The sequence below is a fragment of the Neovison vison genome, chromosome 3 (genome assembly GCF_020171115.1).
Source record: "Neovison vison isolate M4711 chromosome 3, ASM_NN_V1, whole genome shotgun sequence".
In the NCBI taxonomy this organism is placed as follows: Eukaryota; Metazoa; Chordata; class Mammalia; order Carnivora; family Mustelidae; genus Neogale; species Neogale vison.
Window position 1 is genome coordinate 104,372,177 of NC_058093.1, and position 17,352 is coordinate 104,389,528.

The window sequence follows — 17,352 nt, forward strand, 5'->3', positions numbered from 1 at the left end:
GGAATACAATAGTCCAGAAATAGGCTGAAATAATTACTAAACTTTTGTTTATGGTCGAGATGGTCTTTTAAATCACTGAAGATAAAAATAGATTATCTAGTGAATGGATTGAGTAATATATCTAGATGTAATCTAGACTATATCATTGTTAGGAGGTTTTCCTTCCCTTCTAGTGGGATAAAAGGATTACTAACTTCTTAACTCTGCAATGTAGAAAATTTCAAACATACAAAAGTAGGAGAAAAGTACAATGAACCTTCATATATATATATCACTCAGTTCAACAGTTGTCAACTGCTCATGCCCCTACACATCCAGGTTGTTTTGAAACAGATCCATGATTCATATCATTTATCTAGAAAGACTTCATCTACTCACTCTTGATGTAACAGATTTTAGATATATCAAAATATAAATGTTAAAAAATGGAATCATGTAAGTACTTGGAGGAAATCTATGAGAATGGCTTAAAATCCCAGAAAGGGAAAGACTTTCAACTCTTGTCTAAACTCACAAAAAGAAAAATGCAAATCAAAATTGAAAGGAATTGCTATTTTTCACCTCTTAGACTTGAAATATCAAAGAGTGTAACAATATCATTTACAAGAAGGAAACAGTTCCTTTATCTGAAATCTTGGGGTCAAATATACTTTAGGATTCAGAATCTTTTTTTTTTTTTTTTAAAGATTATTCAGCAGCTATACCATATCCTGTAATAAGTAACATCCCTAGCAGACTATGAGACATTAACCTGTAATCCGTGTATTGAAACTCAATAGCAAACTGTTGATACTCCATAAAGATTATAAGTAGCCTTAGATTAGTCAGATACTGCTGTTACATGGTCCAGATTAGGTCAGGTGTACCCAAAACAGTCCAAACTTACACTTCAGAGTACAAGGAGTGTGGATGAGGGAATATCAGTATATTAAGGAGACTATCAGGGAATAAGCATTCCTCATACATTGTTGGTGTAAGTATAAATAGGTACAGCCTCTTCAGAGAGGTAACTAACGAAAATGTTAAGTTTACAGAATTATTCAGTGCAGCTTTGTTTATGGTAGCAAATAGATTACCAGCAACTTAAGCATTCATTAGATAAATTATGGAATACACAGAGCCATTAAAAAATAAAATTTTAGGGGCACCTGGGTGGCACAGTGGGTTAAGCCTCTGCCTTCAGCTCAGGTCATGATCTTAGGGTCCTGGAATCGAGCCCCACATCGGGCTCTCTGCTCAGCAGGGAGCCTGCTTCCCCCCTCTCTCTCTGCCTGCCTCTCTACCTACTTGTGATCTCTGTCAAATAAATAGATAAATAATAAAAATAAAATAAAAATAAAATTTACATACTTTAAAATAAAATTTAAAATAAAATTTTTAAAAATAAAATTTTATGTACTAATGTGATATCTCAAAGATAAGGCATAAAAAGAGAAACAAGGTGCAGAACAACATTATAAGCTACTTTTTATGTTTTACAGAAAACAGTTTTGCATTTACATTTGTGTGCTATATATAGAGTATCTCTGAAAGGAAACACTAGAAATTAGAAAAAAAGGATTGCTTTCCTGGGTGTGAACTGGAGGCTGGGAATAGGAAGGAAGACCTTTTTCCCTGTTCACTCTTTAGTATTCTTCTAGTGCCATGGTGCATGTGTCATCTTTCCTCTTTATTCATTAAATCTCAAAATGTAGTAGGATGATGACTCATCTCTTCCTGAAAATAGTGAATTTAAAATATTTTTATGATCTTTTAATGTGTATTATATATATGTAAAATCTGAACTAAAACAAATGGCAGAAATTTTGCTCCTTGCAAATTTTACCAATAAGGTGTTTAGAAACAAGTATTTTTATTTCTGTACCAAGTCTCTGCCTTTAAAAGAGGGTTTTCTTTTTTCTCAAGATTTTATTTATTTATTTGACAGAGAAATCACAAGTAGGCAGAGAGGCAGACAGAGAGAGGAGAAGGGGGAAGCAGGCTCTTCGACAAGCAGAGAGCCCGATGCAGGGCTCGATCCTGGGACCCTGGGATCATGACTTGAGCCATACATAGGCAGAGCCTTTAACCCACTGAGCCACCCAGACACCCTAAAAGAGGGTTTTCTATAAAACTGCTCTTAAACCTCTGTGCTTTGGAAAGAAATAAAAGATAAATATATATAATACTGAGAAATTTCTTACACAGATAAATTATTAATAAAGATAGTGGGGGTTTTGTTCTTTTTCAAATTTAATTTAAATTCTAGTTAACATATAGTATAATATTGGCTTCAGCAGTAGAATTTAGTGATTCATCACTTACGTGCAGCACAACAGTGCTCATTGTAACAAGGGCCCTCCTTAATACCCATCACTCATTTACCCTCTCCCCCCCACCTCCCTCCATCAACCCTCAGTTCTCTATCATTAAGAGTCTCTTATGGTTTGTTTCCCTCTTTTGTCTTTTTAGGTAAAGGCTTATTTTACTGACTTTGCAGTTTATTGAGATTAGTTATACTCAGTTATTATTTGGTGGATGACTTTCATATACTTGATCAAGGCAAAAAGTAATAATGAAAACACTTGAGTTCTGTGTCCTTTGCTTTTTTAGATGGAAATCCCTTCTTCTAGCATTATAAATCAGTATATTGCTTGTCAAGGGCCATTACCACACACCTGTACAGATTTTTGGCAGATGACTTGGGAACAAGGCTCCTCTATGGTTGTAATGTTGACCACACAAGTTGAACGTGGCAGAGTAAGTCATACTTAAATCTTACACATTGCTTGGGCTTTTTTTCTTTTCTTTCCTTCTTTTTTTTTTTTTTTTTTTGCTTGCTTGGGCTTTTTTTCAATTTACATTGCATATATGGTCAAATTATTCACATTGATTTAGTCTTTTTTGTAACCTTTAAACTTTCTTGTGGTATTATTAAAATCATAGTGACTAACACATAATGATTATGATATATAAGTGTTAGCCACTATTACTCTCAGTTATCTAAATGAATTAGTATGTATTTGATAAGGGATTTGTATGTAAATATATAAAGAACTCCTACAGCTTAGCAATGAAATGATAAAGACCCAATTTAATTACTGGCCAAACATTCTGAGTAGATGTCTCTAAAAAGAAGATATGTATTTATTCATTTATTCATTTACTCATTCATTTATTTAAGAAGATATTTAAATGTCCAGTAACGTCATGAAAGATGCTCAGCATCATTAGTCACCAGGGAAATACAAAATCAAAACCACAAAGAGAGGGACGCTTGGGTGGCTCAGCATCTGTCTGCCTTTGGCTCAGGTCATGATCCCCAGATTCTGGGATCTAGTCCTGCGTCTGGCTCCTTGCTCAGCAGGGAGCCTGCTTCTCCCTCTCCCTCTGCCTGCTGCTCCTCCTGCTTGTGCTGGGTCTCTTTCTGTTTCTGTGACAAATAAATAAAATCTTAAACACACACACAAAGAGGTCACACTTCCTATCTAGTAGGATGGCTAAAATAAAAATGATAGATATGGACATTGGGGAGCGTATGTGCTGTGGTGAGTGCTATGAAGTGTATAAGCCTGATGATTCACAGACCTGCACCCCTGGGGCTAATAATACATTATATGTTAATTTAAAAAAAAAAAGGAGCACTCACCTTACCAAAAAAAAATGTTTTAGAGGTGGTTTAAAAATAAATAACAATTTAAGTAAAAAAAAAAAAGATAGGTAATACTAAGTATTACTAAGTGTTTTCAGTGATGTGGAGAAAATGGAACCTCCTATACTGCTGGTAGATTTGTAAAATGATGCAGCCACTTTGGAAAATAGTGTCATTTCCTCAAAAGGTTAAACTATGGAGTTAATAACTTAGTAGTTTTCACTCCTTGATATACCCAGGAGAAATGAAAACATCTGTCTACACAAAAACTTGTATATAGACGTTCATAGCAGCATTATTCATAATCGCCAAAGGTAGAAACAACCCAAATATAACAAATAAAATGTGAGGTAATCACATAGTTGTATATCATTTGACAGTAAAAGAAATGAAGAAATGGTACATGCTACAACATGGGTGAATCTTAGAGAACATTTTTGCTAAGTGAACAAAGGCAGTCATCAAAGACCACACACTATGGGATTCCATATCTGAAATGTCCAGATTAGACAAATTCATAGAGGACAGAAAACAGATTAATACTTGCCTAGGTTCAGAGTAAAAGAAGGGGTTGGGATAGAGGAACACACAGTGATTGTTAATGGGTATGGGACTTCTTTGGGGAGTGAAAAGTGTTCTAAAAGTGCCTGTGTTGAAGGTTGCACAGTTCTAAAAACAGTTGAATTGTGTGCTTTAAGTGAGAAAATTATATGGTATTTGAACTGTATGACAGTAAAACTGTTTTTTTTTAATATCCTAATTATGGAAATAAATAGATAGGCATTTTAATTAGAAATTCTTTCTCATTTTTACTTAAATCTAAAAATAATCAGATTTAGTTCATTATTTTGCCACTCACATAGTAGTATATGTTCAGGCAGGCATTAATCAAGAATGATAAAACATTGGGTGAAAATTTGTCATTAACAGGCTATATGCAGTCTCAAAATATATCCAAGCAGATTATTAGTAAAAGAGAAAAAATGAGAAATTTTAATAGTTGGCAGATCTAGGTGCAGGATATATGAGGATTCATCAAATTATTCTTACAACTTTTCTGTAGGCTTGAAAGTTTTTAAAAACTAAGGCATTTTAAAATTGGAGAGCCTAAATTACATATTTTTCTTAAATCTATTGATGTCAGGTAAAGTGTCACCAGTATTGGCCAGAACCCACAGAAAGTTCATCCTATGGATGCTATCAAGTTACCTGCCACTCAGAAGAAGGAAACACAGCATACATCTTCAGGAAGATGACACTATTTAACCAAGAGGTAGGAAGGCAGGATATCCACTCAGTGGAACGGTTATGTTCAAGGTAAAAACTTTGAAAGCTGAAAATGTTTTGAGTCCTGGTTACTAGGAAATAATATTTAAAATTATTGAATTTGCTTCATTGGAACGCTTTGGAATCTTATGAGGTATATTCTACTATATTAAATGTATTTTCAATTTCTCCAGGTAAATATGGTCAGTAAAAAAAAAGTCTAGTAAATAATACTTACAACTCTTCTTATTTTGGCTATTCATAAAAACTATGCCAGTGTTTTGTTTGATTTCGTCCTGCTAGTAATATCAATAAAGTATTTGAGTACGTCTGTGGAAATACAAAGAATAATTGAGCATTATCAAATTATTGTCCTTTTTGTAAAAGGGTAAAGGAGTGCAGTCTCACAGTCTACCCAGTATTAAGAAGGAAATGATTGTAGGCACAATCCTCTGACAGCAGATTATAGCTTCGTAATTGCTAGTTTCTGCTGCCACCTGAGTCACTCCTCTTTGGCTTCCAAATCCAGAGCCAGAAATGGAAACTGATTAGTAAATGATGACTTAGTAACTCAGTTGGAAGATGAGTGAAGAGCATGGCATGTTGCCAGTCTTGTCAGGCTGTTAAAGATAGTACATTCCACTTTCACTGCTTGCAGCTACATGTTTCCCTGTAGCCACCTTTGGTTTTGAAGGGGTTAGAGGAAGAAAAAGTAATTGCTAAAGAAGAGCAAATAGCACACACTTGGAATACCCATGCCTGTCCCATCAGTGGTTAGCCTTTGAAAATGAAAGCTTCATATTCCCCTCCCCATCCCACTCCACTTCCCTGAGTATGAGTAAAGGAGCCCAGCAAGACAGAGCTTTACTGACCCAAAGGAGGGAGTCAGAAGTTGTGGAGATTTATAATAAAGGAATCTGGCATTGAATAAAGCAAAGTTACAAAAAATAAAAAATTAAATTTCCAAAATCTTAAGAACTAGAGATTCCATCAGAATGGATTTAGGGCTTGTGTAGGTAGCTCATGGTCCAGTGTAACAAGATAAGTCAATAAGACATTTCTTCATTTTCCCAAATGGGTATCAAAGGCTGTATATTAGCCCTACAGAATAATACTTATATCTTCAGTATAATTTCTTTATGCTCCCCCAATAGGTTACCCATGGCAGTTTATAAACTTACAGCGGCTTTTCTTTGCAAACGCTAAGTACTTTGCAAACTATGCCAAGACACAAATTAATTTTTAAAGTTTGAGACAAATACAGTTGGGAATATACATTTCTTTACATACCAAATACATATATACATGGATGGATGGACAGACAGACATACCCCAGAACATAATAAATATCCATTTAACATTACCCAGTCTTACAATTATTGATACCATTAATTTCTTTTGTTAACAGTAATAATCAAAGGCAGTCTGTATTAGATACCTTCAATTCATTACACAGGATTCTGAAAAATTAGTCATCAAGTTATACTGAGTCTCTTTAGGAATTCATTCATTAGTCCTTTTCTTAATTACCTTGTACTTTAATGGTCTTTTCTGGAAACCTCCTTCTATGTAAATGACAGTAACCAGATTTCATAGCGTTGAATGACCATAGCTACCAGTTTTTGAGAATATGGTTCCAAACACTCTGAATTGGGTGATTCAGAGATCCTTTCATAGAATCCTTTCAGCATAACACTATTCCTGTGATGGATAGATGTTATTTTGTTTTTCAGTTGAAGAAAATAAGGCTCTGAAATATTAAGGCCTTAACCAGCCGAGTCAATATTTAAACCAAAATGTATGCATTCAGTAATACCTTACTCTATTTTACTGATTCTTGACTCCCCAAAAGTAATTAAGCCTTGATTTGACTTTGTGTTTTTGTGATCTCCAGTTTTTAATCTATATTTATTTTGAGATTTTATTTTCTTAATCTTCATTATTTCAGGTACTTTTTAGAATTAGCCCAACTTCGCTTGTAAAAAAAATTTTCCCTACAATTTTGCTCACCTAACACTTTTTTAGTTTATTCTTTAAACATTTCTCTGTATCTTAACTTGTTTTTGCCTGTTTATTTCCTTCTCATCTGAAAAATACAAATGCAGAAATTGAGTTGTAAGAAGAGTAGTGATACGAGTAGCTGACAATTAATAGACACAACTGTTTCTGTAAAATAGTTTCTTTTTCATTGAAATTTTGGGTTTTATTAAAGTTATATATTACTTTTGGGGGGGTACTGGGAATAGTTTCTTTTGCTTTTCTTCTAAAGTTAAAGACATGAATATTTTTATTTTAAAGATAATTCATAAGTTAGGCTGCATAATTTTTCATTTACACTTAGAAAAATGAGAGTCGTCAACTCACTCAGATTCAATACATAGCCTGGCCTGACCATGGAGTTCCTGATGATTCAAGTGACTTTCTGGATTTTGTTTGTCATGTACGAAATAAGAGGGCTGGCAAGGAAGAACCTATTGTTGTTCATTGCAGGTATGCTATTTTCTCTTTTGTGGTTGAATAGTTGACCTGATAAGTCACTTTTAAAGGGGAATGGGTATTTTATTTTGCCCTTAACTTGTGATCCTCACTGTGGTAGTTAGAGGGAACCCAAAGCTATGATCTGAAGCTAGAAGGCTAAAGGTACGTTCCAACCAGTGATTGTCAGAATCTTTATCATAAAAAGTAAAAATAATACTTCATTGGCTGATTCTTAGCTTTTCTTTTTCATAGTTTAATGTCTCAGACACTGGGTGTCTTAAAATGGATGGTAGCTTAGATTTGATGAAGTCCAATATTTAGGCATTCAGTTGCAGCCCAAGGTTTAGATTTCCTCCTCACAATGTACTACTCCAACCCACGCTGTAGCCCATCCCAGGACATTTGTTAAGTCCTCTCCTCTCTCGGACTGGCCACTCCCAAGAGCTCCAGGTGAACAGTGGTAGGCCGTCCTTTCTTCCTTTCATACTCTACCTTCTAAACAGCTGGGTACAGTGACTCCAGCCTTCACTCCTATAACCCAGATTGGAAAACTGAAATTATCCTTAATTCTAGCTGCCTGTGTAATTAGAGTGATTTATTCAGAAGCTGTATTGATGCCACTGAATAAATAAAGGTATCTCCTCATCCTTAAACTTCCCAGCACTTTTTTAACAGCAGACTTTTAGATCATCAAAACAGATTGTAGACCAAATATCTGAGAGGTAGGGACACCTGGGTGGTTCAGTGGGTTAAGCCTCTGCCTTTGGCTCTGGTCATGATCTCAGGGTCCTGGGATTGATCCCCACATCAGGCTCTCTGCTCGGTAGGGAGCCTGCTTCCCCCTCCCCCTCTGCCTGCCTCTCTGCCTATTTGTGATCTTTCTCTCTGTCTCTCTGTCTCTCTCTCTCTCTCTCTCTCTTAAATAAATAAATAAATAAATAAAATCTTTAAAAAAGAAAAATGTCTGAGAGGCAACAAGCGGGATTAATTAACACATTTGGCTATTTATTATTCTAAGTTCCCAACAGCTGCTATAGCTATTTTGTTCACAGAGAATACTTCAAAAAGTTGTTCTTGCCTATCCCATTATAAAATTTAATAAAAATTAGATTTGCTTTTAAAAACTGATTTTAGTGTGGAAAATACTGTCTTTTGTACATTTGTTTTATTGTAATTTTATTATTTTGCTTTTTTTTTTTAATTTTGCATATTTGTCAAGGGGAGAGAGAAAGCACAAGCAAGGGGAGCAGCAGGCAGAGGGAGAAGTGGGCTCTCTTCTGAGCAAGGACCCTGGGATCATGAACTGAGCCAGAGGCAGACGCTTAACCAACTGTGCCACCCAAGCGTCCTGAATTTTTTTTTTTTTTTTTTTAAGATTTTCTTTATTTCAGAGAGAGAGTGCAAGCAGGGGAAGGGGCAGAGGGACAAGCAGAATCCCCAACAGAGTGGGGAGCCCGATGTGGTGCTCCATCCAAGGACCCTGAGATCATAACCAGAGCCAAAGGCAGCCACTTATGGCTGAGCCACCCAGGTGTCCTGTTATTTTGCATTTTAAAGGGAGGCTGCTCCAGTAAGCATATATACCTTGTTCAGATTTTAAAAACTGAAACGTAATTTTACAGTAACATTTTTACAACTAAAGTGGGGAAGGGGTAGATACAAACCATTTAATCTGTATTAAGTATGAAATGTATTTCAATTTCACAAAGTATTTTTTAGTTGGCTTTCTACTTTATAATATAAAACTTTTTTTTAATGATTTTTTTATAGATTTTTTATTTATTTATTTGATAGAGAGAGATCACAAGTAGGCAGAGAGGCAAACAGAGAGAGAGAAGAGGGAAGCAGGCTCCCTGCTGAGCAGAGAGCCCGACGTGGGGCTTGATCCCAGGACCCTGAGATCATGACCTGAGCTGAAGGCGAGGCTTAAACCACTGAGCCACCCAGGCGCCCCTATAATATAAAACTTTTAATTAAAATCATATTATTAGGGTACCTGGGTGGCTCAGTGGGTTAAGCCTCTGCCTTCAGCTCAGGTCATGATCTCAGGGTCCTGGGATCGAGCCCTGCATTGGGCTCTCTGCTCAGTGGGGAGCCTGCTTCCCCACCTCTCTGCCTAATTATGATCTCTGTCAAATAAATAAATGGAGTCTTTAAAAAAAATAAAATAATAAGCTTTGCGCCATGGCAGTATCGTAGCCAATGAGGTTTATCCAAGGCACAATTATTGCTAATTGAAAAAAATAAAATAAAGTAATTCTTTTGTTGTATCTCAGTACTTTAATGTACAGCACAAAAGCCACAAGAAGTTTTAACAGAATAGTATCAATGAGACTGCCCCTTACTTGTCTTTTTTAGTGCTGGAATTGGAAGAACTGGGGTTCTTATTACTATGGAAACAGCCATGTGTCTCATTGAATGCAATCAACCAGTTTATCCACTAGACATTGTAAGAACAATGAGAGATCAACGAGCCATGATGATCCAGACACCTGTAAGTATTGCACTTCATGTACATATATGTATTCTCAACATGATGATTTTTGTTATCAATGGTTTGTTATATAGCAAACCATATTTTTTTCTTTTTAATTCCCTGGCAGGAGCCAATAATCCCTAGCACAGGAGTTGGCGAATATTGCCTGTAAGCCAAATCTGGCTTGCTACTCGTATTTGTAAATAAAGTTTTATTGTAATACAGCCATGCCCATTTGTTTACATATTGTCTATGAATGCTCTCACACTAAAATACCAGAGTTGAGAAGTTGTAACAGGCACCATATGATTTGCAAAGCCCAAAATATTTACTAACTGGTCTTTTACAGAAACTGTTTGCCAGTACCACCTTATCATATTAATTCTTGAGTGCTTATCAGGTACAGGGGAGCTTTCCATCTGTTGTTAGTCAGGTGGGGTGGGATGCCAAGAACAATAGCATCTCTGAACTGGAGAATCCTGGTAGACCTGTTCTTGATGAAAACAGCTGTGGTGAAATCACCTTCTTTTTTAATGTAAGAACTTGAGCTGCAACAACAACAACAACAAAAGTCATGAAAGTTAAGCTATTAGCTTATTGTATTCTACATAGACTCCGAATTACATTCCAGGAATCAAAAGGAGAATCATGAAATTTTAACCTTAAGATTATTTTTTATATTAAACCATCGTGAAATGTTAGCATTGTTGGTGGCACTAAGGTTACTGAAGTGAATTAACCTATATGATCTAAGAAATGCCTTTCATTTGGTTTGGGTTTTTTTGACTTTTAACTATAGAAAATTTCAAACATACACAAGAGTAGATAATAAATAAAATAGAACACTATGTTGAATACTGAGACCCAACAACATGTGCCATATTGTTTCACCTACTCTCCTGGTATTTGAAACAAATCCTAGACATCAGATCATTCTGTCTATAAATATTTCAGAGTCTATCTTCTAAACAAAATCGTAATACCATTATCACATATAAGTATAATTAACAATAATTTCTTAATGTTATCAAATAACCTGTAGTCAGATTTCCATTTGTCTCTTATTAATTAGGTCTTTTTTTATTTTAGAACAGCTTTATTGAAATATAAGTCCCATACCACAAAATTCACCCTTTTAAAGTGTACAATTCATTGGTTTTTAGTATATCACAGAGTTTTGCAGTCATCACTGCTTATATTAGAGCATTTCATCACCTCAAAAAGAAACCCCATACCTGTTTTCCCTGATACAGTCTCTACCCTCCCCTCCACCCAGCCCTAAGGCAACCACTAATCTATTTTCTGTCTCTATAGGTTTACCTGTGCTCGACCTTTCATATGCATGAAATCATACAGCTTGGTCTTCTGTGTAATTGGCTTCTTTAATTAACATAATATTTAAAGATCCATTCTGTAGCATGTATCAGTATTTCATTTCTCTCTCTTTTTTTGGGTGGGTTGCTACATTATACTCCATTGTATGAATATATTGTATTTTATTTATCCATTCATCTATTCATGGACATTTCAATCATTTCAACTCCTTTGTTATTATGAATAATGGTACCATAAACATTTGTATATATGTTTCTATGTGAATATGTTTTCATTTTTCTTGGGTGTCAACACATGTTACTATCTTTTTTTTTTTTACTTAATTAATCTCTACACCAACATGGGTCTTAAACTCATAACCCAGAGATAAGAGTCACATGTTCCACTGACTGAGCCAGCCAGGCACCCTGTCTTTTTTCTACTTTAGCCGTCCTACTAAACGTAAAGTTGTATCTTATTATGGTTTTGATTTGCTTTTCCCTAGTAGCTAATGATCTCAAGCATTTTTTTCATGTGTTTTTGGCCATTCATCTGTATATCTTTTGAGAATTGTCTAAATATTGTGCCCTTCCATTTTATTTTTTTTTAAAGATTTTATTTTTACATAATCTCTGTACCCATCGTGGGGCTCAGACTTACAAACTCTAAGATCAGCAGCAGTCATACGCTCTACCAGCTAAGCCAGCCAGCTGCCCCTTGCCTTTTATTCAGTTCAGTTTTTTTGTCATTTTATTGACCTGTAAGACTTCTTTATATTGTCTTCTTTATATTCTCTGAATGCAAGTGTTTTGTAGATCTTTATTTTGCAAATATTTTCTTCCATGCTCTTTCACTTTCTTGATTATATCATTTGTAGCACAGAAGTTTTTTTAACTTTGATGAAGTCTAGTTTATATATTTTTTTAATCACATATGTTTTTGGTGTCCTATCTAAGAAGTCATTGCCTAAACTGAAGGTCTCAAAGGTTTATTCCTCTGTTTTCTTCCAAGAGTTCTATAGTCTCACTGTCACATACATATGTCTGATTTATTTTGAGTTAATTTTTACATATAGTTTGAGGTAGGGTTCCAAGTTTATTCTTCTCCATGTGGATATCCAGTTGTCTCGGCTCTATTTGTTGAAAAATGCCATTCTGTCTTGTCTCTCTGTCCCTTGTCAAAAATCTGTTGACCACAGATGTAAGGCTTTATTTCTATACTTTCAGCTCTTCCATTGATTTGTATTTGTATGCCTTTTCTAATGCTAGTATTATACAGTCTTGATTACTATAGTTTTGTAATAAAATTTGAAGTCAAGAAATGTGATTATCCCAACTCTGTTCCTCTTTTTTAAGACTGTTTTGGCTATTCAGAGTCCCTTGCATTTCCATATAAATTTTAGAATTAGTTTGTTTTCTCTGCAAGAAAAGCAAGATATGGATTGCATTAAATCTACCTCTCTTTTTTGGAGAGTGTTTCCATCTTAATGATATTTCATCTTCCAATCCAAGAACACAAAATTTCTTTTCATATATTTATGTCTTCTTTAATTTTTTTGAGTGATGTATTATAGTTTTCAGTGTGCAAGTCTTGCACTTCTTTTGACAAATTTATTCTTAAGTTTTATAGTTTTTTTGGTGCTGTTTTAAGGGAAAATGTTTTTGTTCATTTTTGGAGTATACATTGCTTGGGTATAGAAATAAAATTGATTTTGTGTGTTGATCATGTGTCCTGAAGCCTTGCTGAAATCATTTATTAACTCTAAAAGTTTTTTATGTGTGGAAGTGGACTTCATAGGATTTTCTATATACAATAGGTTATCTGCAAATAGAGGTAGTTTACTTTTTCCTTTCCAATTTAGATGCCTTTCTTTTCTTTTCTTTTTCTTTTTTTTTTTTTTTTTTTTTTTTTTTTTTTTGCTCAAGTGCCTGGCTAAAACCTCCAGTACAGTGGTAAATAAAGTGATAAAACCAGACATCCTTGTCTTATTCTTGGTCTTAGGGAGATAGCTTTCAGTTTTTCACTTACTAAGTGTCTTGTTAGGTATGCCTTTTATCAGGTTGAGGAAGTTCCTTAGTTACAAGTTTGTTGACTGTTTTCGTTGTGAAAATGTGTTCAGTTTTGTCAAATGCTTTTTCTTTATTTATTGAAATGATCGTGTGGTTTTCATCTTCTATCAGTGTTATATATTATATTGATTTCAGTGTTAAACTAACCTGTGTTCCGGGGATAAATCTTACTTGTTCATGGTGTACAATTTTTTTTATATGATGCTTGATTTGATTTGCTAGTATTTCCTTGAGGTTTTTATATCTATATTCACACATAATGCGTTTTTAATTATAGTAAAATACACACTGTAAACCATTTTTAAGTGTATAGTTCAGTAGTGTTAAGTATATTCACGCTGTTGGGTAACCTATCTCTAGCACTTTTTCATCTTACAAAACTAAAACTCTATGCCCATTAAACAACAACTCTCCATATCCCTCTCCTCCTAGTCCCTGGCAGCCAGCATTCTACTTTCTGTTTCTGTGAATTTGACTACTCTGAGTGCTTCATATAATGAAGCACTCAGTGAAATGAATCACATTTCATACAGTTTTTGCTTTTTTGTGGCTGGCTTATCTCAGCATAATATTCTCAAGGTTCATCCATGTTGTAGCGTCTGTAAGAATTTCCTTTCTTCTAAGGCTGAAAAATACTTTATTGTGTATAGACTACATTTTGTTTATCCTTTCATCTGCCAACAGACATTTGGGTTGTTTCTACCCTTTAGTTATTGTAAATAATGCTGCTATGATCCTGGATATATGAGTGTCTCTCTGAGATCTTGTTATATGTGTGTGTGTGTGTGTGTGTGTGGATAATGTATATATAGAAATTAAATTGTTGGATTATATCGTACATAACAAGTTTTTGGTTTTGTTTTTACCGTTTGTATAGTCAAAATTCAGATACAATTCACAAAATTTTGATTGGTTTTTATGTCTTCTAAATCTTTTTTAAGCTATCACTTCTTCCTTCATCTCTTTCTTTTTTCTTGCAGTTTATTTGATTAACAAACTGAGTATTCTCTGTATTTCCTAAAAGTGGTAAATGGATCTGTAGACTTGAACAAATTAGGGGATATTCTGTTCTTTCAAGAGACACTTAAGGGCACCTGGGTGGCTCAGTCAGTGAGCCTCTGCCTTTGGATCCGGTCACGATCCCAGGGTCCCTGCTCAGCAGAGAGCCTGCTTCTCCCTATCCCTCTTCCTGCAGCTCTGCCTACTTGTGCTCTCTTCATCCCTCTGTCAAATAAATAAATAAAAATCTTCAAAAAAAAAAAGAGAGACACTTAATGTCTGGTTGTCTTTCTTTTTATGATGTTAGTAGCCTTGGGCGATAAGTGCCTGCATCATTAACTTATGGGGCTTGAAAAGTGGTGATAGTCTATTATTCCCTCTGTCTTTATTAACCTTAATACTGCTTTCTTTAAAGAGAAACTTTTCATAGGCTGTTGGTTAACAAGTGGTACATACAGGCAGTACAAGAAAAGCAAGATAAACAATTAATGCTTTCCCTTTTTAAGTTTTTAATATAATGAGTTGGTCCACTTGCCTCTTCCAGTGGTGACCTGATAATTAGTTTGTTTTGATATTATTCTGAAATCATGGATTTAAACATACGTGATATATTTCAATCCATTGTAGTTTGTTGTTTTTTTTTTTTTTAAATGATGCCTAAACTGTCCCATTTTGGGGCAGCAGGAACCTATTCAGCCTGGCTCCTAAGCTTTTTTGCCAAGATCCTAGCTTCTTTGCTATTACTGAAGATATCCAGGCCCCAGCTTGTACTTTATCCCCCGGTTGTAGAATCCATAATTTCCCCCCAAAAGTACTGGGGATTTTTTTTTTTTTTTTTGAGAAATTGACCACCTTCTGAGCAGTAGGTGTTTTTATGCTGTTTGGTTGGTGTTAGAATCTGTCTGTAGAAATCTTTCATTGCCAGAGTTAAGAAAACAAACTCAGGAGTTAATACTGATGCTTCCAGTACAAATTTAGGATGACAGCATTTTTAATGGTCTACTTTACATCTTATGCCCATTCATCTTTAACAAGAATCATGGTTCTCTACAATATCAGCAATGAAAGATTTAGACTGTCACAAATACTCATTTGTTTTATTACACATGATGTAATAGCAGTCTCAGAATAATGAAATTAACACTACTGCTACCGACAAAATAGTTACTAAAAAGAATTTTCATTTCTTTCCACTTTTTGAATATAGTCTATGAGGTGCTCGTAGTACTGTTACAAAGTGCCTTGAAATAGCTCCTTTCTGTGTGGTTATGTTGTCAACTAGATAGACACATTGATTTGTTCCATGTTATTTTCAATTTACAGAGATTTTTTAAATTAATATTCTAATTATGGAGTGTATTTATGTGGTTCCAAAATAAAATCTATATTGTGCTCGCTTCGGCAGCACATATACTAAACTTGGAACAAAATAAAATCTATAAAATAAGGAAGTATATTCAATGAAAATTGTCCCTACCCCTCTGTGCTCTATTCTGTCTGTCCCTTTATAGGAAACCAAGTTTTAATGATTTGTCCTTCCTTTTTTTTTATAACATATATATTGAGACAGACATTTGTATGCCCCCTTTTCTTTTATAGAGAGAATATATCATGTGCACTTTTCTCTGCCGTGCTATTTTGACTGAACAAGATATTCTGGGGGTTGGGGGGAGCATCTGGGTGTCTCAGTCATTTAAGTGTCTACCTTCAGCCTGGATCATGGTCTCAGGGTCCTGGGATCAAGTCCTGGATCAGGCTCCTTGCTCAGTGGGAAATCTGCTTCTCCCTCTGCCTCCCCCCAACTTGTGCTCTCTCTCAAATAAATAAATAAAATCTTTATGGGATGCCTGGGTGACTCAGTGGGTTAAAGCCTCTGCCTTTGGCTCGGGTCATGATTCCAGAGTCCTGAGATCGAGCCCCACATCGGCTCTCTGCTCAGCAGGGAACCTGCTTCCCCCCCCTTCTCTTTCTGCCTGCCTCTCTGCCTATTTGTGATCTCTGTCTGTCAAATAAATAAATAAATAAATAAATAGATCTTTAAGAAAGAAAAACAAGTATTCTGGAATTATTTTATAGTGATCCCCAGTAGACTTTCATTCCTTCCCCTCCCAGCCTTCCACCACATATTCCTCTGTGAGAATGTGGTACTCATTATTCACCCAGGCCCTTCCTGATAGCCATTTGGATTGTCCCTATCCTTCATTACTATAAATAATCTAGCAGCAGATAGGCTTATTTATGAATGTATGTTTTCAATTTCTTTTTCTTGTTTATCTTTGGATAGATTGCTAGAAGTGGGATTGCTGGGTGAAAGGTAAATTAACGTTATTTTATTAGATGCTGCCAAACTGTAGTATTGTACATTCCTACTAGCAATGTCTGAGTGTGTTGCCAACAAAATATGTTGTCAGACTTTTTTATTTTTTACCATTCTGTTGGTGAAAAATGGTATCTCTGTGCAGTTTTATTTGCCTTTCTTTTATAAGCAAACAAGTGAGATGTTTTTCCTTTTTTATTGTTTTCTCCTTTTTCTGATCAATTCTGTTCTTTCTGTTTTTCAGAGTCAATACAGATTTGTATGTGAAGCTATTTTGAAAGTTTATGAAGAAGGATTTGTTAAACCCTTAACGACATCAAATAAATAAGAAAACAAAAGTCTGGGACATGTGTCAGAAAACCGCTTTCTGTTATATTCACTGTGCCATAATTCTGCTTGCAGGAAATGGCATTGAGACAAAACAAATGAAGAACTAACAAAAACTGAAAACTTCAGCACTGTTGCACTTTATGTTTAAGAAAATGTCACTCTCTCAAAATCTATAATTCCCATGTTTGAAGACTATTTCATGCTTTGCTCCGAACAAATAGTGAATAACTGAGTATGTTCAGGGTAATTTATGAAAATTGTGGTGGTGCCATGCAGTCCCCTTCTGGTAGAATTGCCACAAACAAGGCTCAGAATTTTCATCATCTCTGTTATACACCTGAATCTTGAAAGCAAAAAGAAGCAAACATCAGAAGTCAGCTCTGGTGTTTCCCAGTGATTCATGTACTTATTACTGTACTGGTTACCAGATTTTTATTCTTTAAATTTTAGCAATATCATTCTCAGTATTGGC

The 17,352-nt window shown here is 35.1% G+C and overlaps 1 protein-coding gene and 1 pseudogene across 3 annotated transcripts in view; both read left to right on the plus strand.

The window, feature by feature from the left end:
* The window catches only part of PTPN4 (protein tyrosine phosphatase non-receptor type 4), a 209,411-nt gene extending 192,523 nt beyond the window's left edge, over nucleotides 1–16,888 (plus strand). For all 3 annotated transcript variants that reach the window (XM_044242627.1, XM_044242626.1, XM_044242628.1), the window contains 5 exons: nucleotides 2,593–2,739; nucleotides 4,776–4,904; nucleotides 7,239–7,387; nucleotides 9,734–9,869; nucleotides 16,795–16,888. In XM_044242627.1, the coding sequence (XP_044098562.1) occupies nucleotides 2,593–2,739; nucleotides 4,776–4,904; nucleotides 7,239–7,387; nucleotides 9,734–9,869; nucleotides 16,795–16,878 (645 nt within the window). In that variant the 3' untranslated portion in view covers nucleotides 16,879–16,888. The remainder of the gene's footprint in view (nucleotides 1–2,592; nucleotides 2,740–4,775; nucleotides 4,905–7,238; nucleotides 7,388–9,733; nucleotides 9,870–16,794) is intronic.
* On the plus strand, nucleotides 9,549–9,705 carry LOC122903751 (annotated as a pseudogene).
* Nucleotides 16,889–17,352: the final 464 nt, after the last annotated feature.